The 10,915-nt window shown below is 45.3% G+C and overlaps 1 protein-coding gene across 6 annotated transcripts in view; it reads left to right on the forward strand.

Moving 5' to 3' along the window:
- Positions 1 to 3,723, forward strand: part of SMOC1 (SPARC related modular calcium binding 1) — a 128,689-nt gene extending 124,966 nt beyond the window's left edge. For 4 of the 6 annotated variants that reach the window (XM_071427190.1, XM_071427187.1, XM_071427192.1 and 1 more), the window contains one exon: positions 162 to 3,723. In XM_071427190.1, coding sequence (XP_071283291.1) covers positions 162 to 178 — 17 coding nt within the window. In that variant the 3' untranslated portion in view covers positions 179 to 3,723. The remainder of the gene's footprint in view (positions 1 to 161) is intronic. The other 2 variants (XM_071427191.1, XM_071427188.1) reach the window with 1 other exon arrangement.
- The last annotated feature ends 7,192 nt before the right edge of the window (positions 3,724 to 10,915 follow it).

Below are 10,915 nucleotides of genomic sequence, written 5' to 3' on the forward strand. Positions count from 1 at the left end.
ACAGCTTATTCTGGGATCTCAGCTTTCTGAGGCCATGGCTTCAGCAGAGGCTGTACTGGATCTTTATCGGTCAGGTTTCTTTTTGTTTTGATTTGCCTTTTTCTCTTGTTCTGCTTCTGTTCTGTTTTTCCCTCCTTGCTCACCCCACCCCACTCTTTCAGTAGGTCGCCTGGTGTAGCAGTAGAAGACAAGAAGGAAAGACAGGAGCTGACCCAAAGGAAGAAAACATCCAGTGACAGACGGACAGACACCTTGCTGCTTGTGAGCAAGCACGCAGCATCAGCAACATCCAGCGTAGCAAAAGTGGCACCCAGAACATTTGCACTTTTAAAAAATTGGTTTGGATTTTTTTTAAATTGCTTTTCAATGCCATTATCTAATACTTTGGAAAGTGGAGGGAAGCAGGATCATGACTTTTTAAAATTAGAACAGCTACTGATGATGTAAAATTGAGTTCACTGGGACTCAAAGAATTTTATATACTGTATATAAATATATATGTAAATTGTACAGTTGTCTTGTACAGGGGTTGGAGTCACTGTTCTGTTCCTCCCTTTGCTTTTGAAGGCTGTTAGGGTTAGAGGGACACTTTGCATATAATGGATTATAGTAATGCATTCATTTCTGCCACCAAGCCATCAGTCAGTGGTGAGCCTGAACAGCACCTCCATGCAGAAAGGAGCCAGTGTATCAGCATGAATTGTTCTTGCAGATGTGCACATAGTGCCCCAGATAACAAATGCTTCTTGAGGGCAGCTGAACCCCTTTTTTTACCATAAAGCTCTCTGCAACTCAGGCAATTGGGCTTTTGAGGGCACAGATTTCATGTAAGTATTGGTGCACTGCAAAGCTGCTTAAAGTAGGGATAGAAAAGGGTTCTATTAGGGATGTACAACAGTAGTGTGTGCACCTGTTGCAAGTTGGGCAGAAATTAAATACAAATACATTGCTATTCATGCTCAGATAACATGCTTAGCAAAGCTGCTCCGTGCCTCTGGAATCTAAAGCTGTAAGAAGGATGTGGGAGCCGTAGGCCTAGTAGAGTCAGTAGAGTGAAGTCTTGCATCTTCTGCTCTGACAAAGTGTTCATCTGTATGTTGTACAGCAATAAACATTTTGAGAAGCCTGCTAAAAGCAGCATTAGCCTGCCTTGTGCTTTGCTGAAGAGCAAAGGACATACTTGTCAGTGCAGACAGACACAATTGCTGCTGTCCCCAAGAGTCTGCTTTCCTTATGTTGCAGCAGTACAGCTTGGGCCATGCTCACTGGTGAAGGTCTGTCAGCAGTGACTTTCTTGTCCTTGGTGGTTGTGAATCCAAGCTCTGCTCCTGCACACTGGTGTGCCTGCCCACTTTGCCTGATTTGCTGTTGCCAGTACCTCCTGGGTACTGTGACATGGGGGTGTGATCAGCAGTAACAGTGAAGGCTTGGAGAGAGGAGTCTGGTGTTCTTGGAGGCCACAGGGGCTGTGTCAACCACTAGCAGTTTTGGTAGAGTTGTTTCTTTGGCAGGAGTGCCCATATCAACAATCCTAGATTTGGGCAGAGTGTGATGGGACACGCAGAGTTTTGCTTTGTGTATTTCCAACCACTGGCAGCACTCGCCTGTTCTGAGCAGCCTTCCACTTCTGACCTGGTGATCCTTCTGCCACTGATCTCTGGACCAAGAACCTGTTAGAAGAAACTGTAGTGAAGATGATGAAATGACATGCTAATATGAGATCACACCAACAATAACTTGTAACAGCAATAGGTAACAGTAGAGACTGGACTCATCCTTCAAGGCTATGTTGCTTTGGTAAAAGATAATACAATGCAACATCTTCACTCTGTCATGTCATTGTGACAATAGCATGAGAGAAATACATCACCAAAATAAAGTGTCCTGATGCAGTAAGTTAGTGCTTGTTGACAAAATGGAAAGTTAAATAAAATAAAAACTAACAAGCTTTTCTATAAACACCTGATTAAGAGTAGTAATAAGTCTTCCTCTGGGAAGTATATTGGAGCTAATTAAAACGTATGGCATGGTTAAAAACACTTCTGGTAATATCTGAAATGTACATCATACCATCATAATACAAAGAAGTCATCTCTTATGCAAGAGCAGATCCTGCTGCTGGATCTTCATGGTTTCTCACATACAATGTATGTGCTTTTTTGGCCTGCAAGCTCCCACCTTCTTGATTGCTTCTTCTCTTGTTGTTCTTTGGGGTTGGTTTTTTTTTTTGTTTGCTTGGTTGGTTTTTTTGGGGTTGTGTTTTTTGTTTTGGTTGTTTTTTTGGGTTTTTTTTTGTTTTTTTTTTAATGCCCTGTGCACATCTTTTGTGTGTCGAAATAATTTGGTTTAGTGTATAGTTAGAAATGTCCATGCCACACTCACTAGTCCTATTGTAGGGAGTAAAGAATGAAACCAACTGTATAAAAAAACTCCTCTCCATTTTAATATTCTAGTTTTAGGAATTAAAAGTTCTGACAGCTGTGTTGGATGGTGTTTGGTGGTTTGGAGTTTTTGGGTTTTTTTGTGGGTAGGGTTTTTCTTTGTTTGGTCAGGGTTTTTTTTTAATGTATAGTTCTATCCAGCAGAAACAGACAATTGGATGTCTCTAGGAATTCTATCAGCCAAACACTGGGGCTGGAAAATGCCCCACAAGATTGTGGAGGGACTGCAGAGCTGCTAAAACTCACTGCATCTTCTGGAAATAAACCAGCCAGCCACCACTCCTGTGGTTGTTATATAACTCCTTCTGCTGACCTCCTTTTTCTCATCCTTGTGCCCTTCCCCTCCAAGAGGCCTGCACTCACATGTCATTTGCAACTGAAATTGGGTCAGTTCTTCAAGGAAGGCAAACAAGGGGTGGCTGTTGGTTAACTTTGGTATTTGTGGATATTCCTTTTGCTAGGCCAGGGCTGACTTTATGGATGGATTGGGGACCAGGCATAACATTGCTTTCCTTTGTCACAAGACAATTCCAAGTCCCTGCATCTTGACTTGCTGAAATTGCATGGGTGTCTGAGCAGCTTCTGGCAACACTTGTACACTGCCATGGAAGGCCCAACCAGCATGATTGTGTAATGTCCAGGGAGAGATCAGGTTACTTGTTCTGAGTTTGTTTGGAGGATTGTGCAGACCATTCTGGTCCTGATTGACATAGGCCATGCTATGAGCTGTCCAAGAACCTGTACTCATGGATGAGAGCAGTGCCTCAGCTGCCCGTTTTCCCTCTTGGTTTTATTGCCAGTCCCCCTGGCTGCTGGGCCAGATCATCCTTATCCAGTGCTTGTAAGCAGTCTTTTGCTCTGCCTTGCATCAGTAGCATCTTCCTGAAGCTGGGACACAGGGAGTGTCAGTATTGTGTCTGAAAGCAGACCCTGGGCATGTGTCTCCTCATTCTTCAAGTCCTGCTGGGCCTCTCCAGCTCTGCTTTGAATGACGGCTGTAAACGGCTGGGACAGAGAAGAGAACCAGGACTCGACAGTGCAAGTCATCTGTTCGTCCTGCCAGAAGTAAAAAATCTTTCTTTCTTGCTGATCTTCCAAGGGCATAGTGTGTTGTAGGAAATTGCATTACAGTGTGGGATTCATTTGTGGGAAGGCACTGCTTTCCATGGCCTGAGTTTATATTGAACTTACCTGCCCCAGCGCATTTCTGCCTATGGTAAATTTGTTAAACTGAAAGGCATCTGGTTTTGGTTTTGGTTTTGTAATAAAATAGATAACTTTTGCTCCAGTGTCTTGTGGTGGTTACTTGTTGAATCTTGATTTCCAGTTATTCCTACAGTGCTGTAGGAGAGGGAAGGGGACTTTGCTCCTTGCAGAGTCAAGTGTCAGTCGTTGGTTGGGTTTGGAGGTCTGTGATGTTTCTCCCCTGTGTGTAAGCCTCCAGGCTGAGTTAAAAGAAGCTCCAGAGTGCAGCTCTGTGGTTTGATGACAGCTGTCTGAATCTGCCCAGCCTGCTTAGAAAGGCTGTGAAGCTTCAGCAGGAGCATAGAGATGATTGTAGAAGGTGGGATGTGGGATCTTGTAGCACAGTCTCCCCACACCACAGGTGGGAGACAGGCTCTGGACCTTGCATGTCCTCACAGTTCCCTTTCACATGGGAGCCTCATACTTCACTTTGCAAGTCATGTCTTGCTACATGGGAGTCTGAAATAGTATATTCTAGCTGTTGTCCAAAACCTTTTAATCCTCAAAGATGGTGAGTAACATGCCATGCTGGAAAGCTGCTGCTGTTTAAAAGATAGGTTTTTCTAGGCTACAAGGGAGTGCAATTCATCAGAGGCTGCAGCACCAGGTCCATGGCAGGGGAGGCCACACACTGATCCTTTCAAGTGCATTTGACCAGCTTTGTCATCACTGTCATTTCACTTGATCACATGTAAATCTTTGCAATGAATAAGAAGCCAACTCATTTATTGCACTTGGAAGGCAAGGCAGTTGCAGTCCCAGGGGAGGATTTCTGCTTGTATGGTAGTCACAGGCTGGATTGCTTGTAGGTTGCCAGAGAGAGCTCTGCTAAGTCTTTCAGTGCAAATTCAACAATAAAAGAAGTAAATGCAGAGGTGTGACAGCCACTGTGCCTCTGTCAAGAATGGACTGGCCAGCCCACTTAATTTCCTTGTATTACCAAGAGTAACAAGTTCTGGGGCTAAGGGGAGAGCAGTAGTTGTTATATCTGGGGTCCTGCAGGACTTAACTAAAACCAGGAAGAGGATATTTTGAAAAGGAAAAGACCAATTCCTTGGCCATGCTTCCTGCTTCTGGAGTTAATGTAAGGTACCTCAATAGGCCTTCACCCTTTCCCTGGCAGTGCTGCCATTCTGTGGGCAAGTCAAAAGGACTGAAAATCGCTTGCTTTTGCCTCTGCTTCCAGCAGTGATACTGCCATTCTCTTCCTTCCCCTCCAGCCTTTTTTTCTCTTATCTGTAACAGTATAACTAACATAATCGACCTGCAGAATGTTGACCTTCTAAATTCTCAGCAGCCACCCCTTACAAGCCATTTCAGGCAAAATACCTTGGAAACTGTTCAAAAGCTGATATTAAATTGGACAGAACATCTGCAAAATTATGCTCCTTAGTTTGGAAAACACCTTGAATAGGAAATGGGTTTAAAAAATGCCAGCTTAGGAACCAGGAGTCTTAACAGCTGAGTGTTTTATATGGAGTGTTTGCCAGAACACCCAAGACTGGCTTTGGGAAGCAATTGTGCTTTTTGTAATTCTGCTGAGGGCTTTTTTTACTGATGTTAATGGTGGGTTTTGTTTTTCAAAGGGACCTTCCCTGTACACTCCAGGAGTTGTCTAGCTTTGGTTCAGAAACACCACAAATTCTATGCTGTGTGTTGTAGCACAAACCTATATCCCTCCCCATCTCCTGCAAAAGTATGAACATTTATTCCACATTATACTTTCTTTCAGCACATTGGCACTGGGCCAAGGAGAGGGGCCATGGCCCCACTGTGTGCTCATTCAGCCCACACCCAGAGCCCAGGCAGTGGTGGTGGGTGGCTCTCTGCCCCAGCTGAGCTAGACCTGTGCTGTGCTGCAGGCATGGGGTGCACACTGGGCAATGAGGGAGGCAGCTGCTTGTGGTTCCAGTGGAGACTGAGGTTTCCACACCTTGCCTCCTCTCTGGTGCCAGCAGGAATAACTCAGGTCTCCTGCATCCAATTCACAACTAGGTGGCCCTAGTTTGGACCTCAGAGAAGTTTCTTGGTGCAAGATCTGGGAGTCTGAGGTACAGATGAATACAGCTCACTTTATTAAAATATACCACCCAGTATAAAACAGATCCTTAACTCATTGCTTTATGGTGTGTGAACAAAGGACTCTGGTGAAACAAATTCTGTTTGTAGCATCTCTGCTGTGCTTCAAGCACTTTAAAACTGCAGTTTGAGTGTCCAGTGTCCCATTGCACAGCACAGCCCTGGCCTTGCATAGCACTAAATGCCACTGCTATCTCCCTCAGTCATGATTTTGGCTGGGACCATTGAAGGGATTCCTGCTGGCTTCACCCTGTCAGAAGAGGGCTGACACAGCATCTGGCTGAGGAGAGAGCTATTTCTGAAGTGACTTGGATGCTCCTGCTCTGAGCTGGCAGGTTGTCTCAGAGAAAGCTGCATGAAGGTGGCCGAGGCTGGATTGTTCACCTGCAGCCCAACATGAAAGTGAATTTTTGCATCTCTGGAGCTGTTAAAATTGTTTCAAGTTAACAGTTTAAACACTGCAAAAATTATGAGAGGACTTTTGCCCGCTCTAGGAGACTGCAAAGAAACCTTGTCCATCTGCAATCACAGAAGTCCACCCCTCCCCAAATATGCCTGCTAACTGGAATTTGGACAATGACAGGAATTTAGGATAAAGGGGATACTGTTGTCCAGTCATCCCAGGTCTGGGGAGAAAAATGCATTCACTAGTGACACTGGAAGAGAGACTGGAATGCTGATGGCTCAACAATCATGGGGCAAGCTGCAGGTGAACAATCCAGCCTCAGCCACCTTCATGCAGCTTTCTCTGAGACAACCTGCCAGCTCAGAGTGGGAACATCCAAGTCACTTCAGAAATAGCTCTCTCCTCAGCCAGATGCTGTGCCAGCTCTTTTCTGATAAGGAAAGAGGCAAACCCTGTGAGGAGGGTACTGTCTCTTTGTCCTTACTCAAGTGAACTCAGCTAACTCCCCAGCTGGGGAAGCACCGGGACATTCATACATAGCCTGAAGGTTTTGGGCCATACATAGCCCCTAATGGGCCATAATGGACTCAGCTTCCTGATGTTATGGGTGGGTGTATATTCTTAGAAGGTGTCAAAGACTCCTGAACTGATCCACAACATTACATCATCCAGTTAAAACTCCCTGCCCCAGGGGAGGTACCTGGGTGTTCCTACCTGAACGGGAGTGAATATAAATCCAGCAGATGTTGTGTTTTGGGGATTTCACCCCACCACTTGTTCAGGAGTTCCCCCACCACACGATGGAGCCAGTCTGCAACTACCACTTTGACCAAGAAACTTGAAAATTGCAACAACCAAGTCTCATTGTGAGGTCTACAGGTGACATTTCAACTCTTATCCTTCCCTTCTCTTTCTTACCCATTTTCTTAAGCAGTATTTTTACGCTTTAGTATTGCCATATTACTATACATAACAATGACAAAAATGGCTGTTTTACAATGCAACCAAATGGTTCTACAATAAACTCTACATGTGTGTACTAACAAACACCACTCATTCAGTGTCATTTCACTCCACTCAGTCCCAAGAGATCTATTAGCAAGAACCTGGGCTACCCTTGCCTTCTGCAGTGGGTTCTAACACAAGTGTTGAGATGTCTGCTGCAAGCTTTTTCTCCTCAAAATGCACTTGGATACCAGACCTTGGTAATATAAAGTACTTAGACTCCAAAAAACCGAAACATCAAATACAAATTAATTCAGAAAACTCATAGGCAGGATCTGTGAAGAGATGTCCTAAATGATAAAAGAGATCTGGGGACTGATAAAAGGAGTCATAGTCCAAATAAGAAACTATCTTGCTGCAAGAGAAATGAAGGAAGTGTAAGTAGAGATCAATAAAGTGGATCAAGAGCTCTTCAACATCCTGAAGCATAAGAAGAAAAAATACGAAATGTGGGATGGGTGCTGGAGCATTGCAGACTACACGTGAGCTGCCAGGGGACTTAAAGAGAGCATGGCAACATCACCTAACTGGTGAAAAAGGAAATACTAGAGAATTACAGACCTGATACCTCTCTGTGAAAACCTCAAGGAGCAAGTTACCAACCACTTATTCTCTAATCCTCTAAAGATTAATAAATTTGTAAATAGATGGCAGGAATGGGTTTGTTGAGGTTTCACTAAGGACAAATAATTTCAAACTAATTTGATTCCATTCTTTGACAGGATAACTCGCCTTGTGGCTGGGGGGAACAGCACTGGATGTGATATGTCTTGACTTTGGAGAGGCTTCTGGCACTGTCCCAGAAGACATTCTCATAAGTGAACCAAGGAACTGCAGCCTATTTAGATTCACAACACGTTGAATTCAGTGTCAAAGTCAGAGAGCTTTCTGGGGAGATCTTCCCAGTTGTGGTCCAGAGTCCAGATCTATTCAGTATTTTCAGCAGTAACTTTTAGAAATTGCTTTGCTGTAAATTTTCCTGGTGATACCCAGTGTGGCGTGGGGTCCTGGGGGGCCTGGGGGAGGTGTCTGTCACCACCTATGGAGGGTAGAACATGAGTGGTTGATAATTTGAAGAAACAATCCCAGTCAACAGGATGAGTTTCAGCAGAGGCATGGGATAACCCTGCCATGAGGCAGCTGTGAGAATGTGCAAACAAAGCGAGACCCACTGGGCAGCAATCCTGTAGAAGTGACTTCTCAGAGGCTGGGAAAAGAAAAAGTGGAGAACCTGAAGGACTGTGGTACATACAAAATCCTCTTACCATAAGGATAATAGTGAGCTGTTTTCTATGCCCTTGTTAATGAAACAAGAAGAAAAAAAATTAGCAATGCCAACAGAAACCCTGCATTTGGCTTTGCTTTTAGTTTCTGCCCAAGATGTTCCATAAGAAGAGGAGGCAATCAAATCTCTTTTGGTAGCTTGAAGAGCTTATTTGGACACCCCTTGTGTTAATAGAGACACAAAGGTGCTCTCTACAATATGAACATCCTTAGTGCCAAGGCTGTGCCATGGGGACTTTCTGAGAATACTTTTGAAGCTTTTGTGTTGAGATTTTATTCCCCCTACAGCTTTTTCATGCATACAGGTTGTACTCATAATTCCCACAGGATGGAATCAGTGTTTTTGTAATGGAAGCTTATTTTCTTCAATATCAGAGGCATCTTCCTGGGAAGGCATTTGTAACTTCACAACTTATACCCTAAAAAAAAAAATCTGTTTGAAGGGTTTATTTCTTTAATTCACCCAAATTTCACATGTGTTTCAAAGTACTTCTTAGGCCTGTGAAGTTTTTTATTGTGTTCTTGAAACTGGGCCAATTTCTGAGTGCATGCCCAGCAACAAGTACTAGGTAGGTCACGATTATTCTTTTAGCCACAGCTGCCACTGAGCTTGCCATGTACATGGCAACAGCAATGGTACAACCTGGGGCATGGGTGAGTGCTTACATTTAAGTGCAGTGGGAGCATCTGCTGAGCTCATCCACCTCACATCATGCCTTTAGACTCCATACCTGAGCTCAAACAGACTCCCCAGGGCACATGTAGGTAAGTGCAGTGTGGAAAAGGCACCAAGGGTATCTGCTGTTGGCAGTGGGGCAAAAATATGAGCAAACCCCACCAGCCACCTGCAGGGATGCCCTGAGGCCCTTGGGTCTGCTCTGCCCCTGCCACCTACTTTTGGCCAAAGTCCAGACCTCCTGGGTGAAGGGAAGGCAGGGAGGAGGGATAAATTCACTCATGGTGTTAATTATCTATGTATTTTAAATGACTCATTTAAATACCAGGAGGTGCTTAATCCCCTCCTGTGACAGAGGCAGGTTGGGAGCACAGTGTGTTCTGCTGGGCACTGGCACACACAGCTCTGTCATTAGCAAGCTGGCTGCTGCTGGCACATACACACGGATGACAATGTCATTAAAAACATTTTTTTCCATCTAATACTCCAAAGGTTATTCTTGGTGACAAGTGCTTTCCAGCTTGTGGCCAGGGCTGAGCAACTGCTGCTTCCATTTGTGCAGACCGGCTCCTGCACTGAATACATATTGAAGCATGACCAGGTCTCTTGGATGCCTTTCTGTTATCTCATCTACATCTACACCTATGTCCTATGGTGCTGTCAGGTGGATGAGATGAACTGAGGTCTTGCTGACTCTATTTATCTGACCAATGTCCAGGTACAACAGAACTGGGTGTCCTCCAAAATGCTTTCCCAAGGCAAAGGGCTATGCTGGTGGAGACAGGCAGGTAGGCACCATCCCACACCAGCAGCTGAAGCCTGAGGAGGCACATGCAGCTGATGGGGACTTCTCCTGGCAGATGGGGCTGTGAAGAGGCATCCTGTTGGTACTTAGGGATGGAGAGAAGTGGAGGGGTCCTTCCATGCCAGGGACCACAAGTGACCTACAAACCAGTCCAGCAGCCCCAGACATGGAATCAGAAGATATATGCATCATGTTTTGTCTGAGCTTGTCCAGAAGAGTCCTGATCACACCAACACCACAGTAATTGCCAGAAAGGTAACAAAGTCCAATCCACATGCTGCAAATGCCTCCTTCCTAACTTAAAACCTTTGGTCAGTGTCTCTAACAAACACTTCCATTTCTCACTGTACTGTACCATAACAGATTCGTGATGCTTGCACACACTCTTCTTACTAATTCCAGTTTTCTCTGGCTTGGCCCCCTTTGGTCCTGGATCTAAGCCTCCGAAGCTGTGGGAGCCAGGATACTTCTGTGCAGCAGTGGCAGAAAACCAGCCCCAATGAGCCCCAACACCCCCAAAAAATCCTCTTGGTCCCATCACTGGAGTCAAAGATGAGCCAGAGACAGAGCTGGAACTTGTGTGTTTGCCCTTAGGTCAGGAGCAGGTGTGCTCTCTTTTGGCAGGAGCTGTCCAGCAGGGCAAGAGGTGGGAAGTGACCCCACAGGCCTGTGGAAGGGGGTGGGAGTGTGCAGGACCCACTAGGGCAGTGGTCTCTTCTGCTTTGCCAAGCTCTGGTTGCCCAAGAAAGGGACATCCAGGGCTGCCTTTCCTATGAGTGCCCAACTGGGAATTCTTCCACCCCACTTGGTCATTTTGCATTGCACTGTGAGGTGCCCAAGCCCCAGTCTCACCTGGAACCCCAGAACTGGAGTTAACATAACACTCATACTGTCAGGCAAAGATAGAGGATTGGGGTTATGGGCTGCAGCAGCTGCCCCTATGCTTCAGAGGGCAGGCAGGAACAGTTCTAGCT

This window comes from Agelaius tricolor, unplaced genomic scaffold (assembly GCF_023055355.1).
Source record: "Agelaius tricolor isolate 1412-34295 unplaced genomic scaffold, bAgeTri1.0.p SCAF_5, whole genome shotgun sequence".
Lineage (NCBI taxonomy): Eukaryota > Metazoa > Chordata > Aves > Passeriformes > Icteridae > Agelaius > Agelaius tricolor.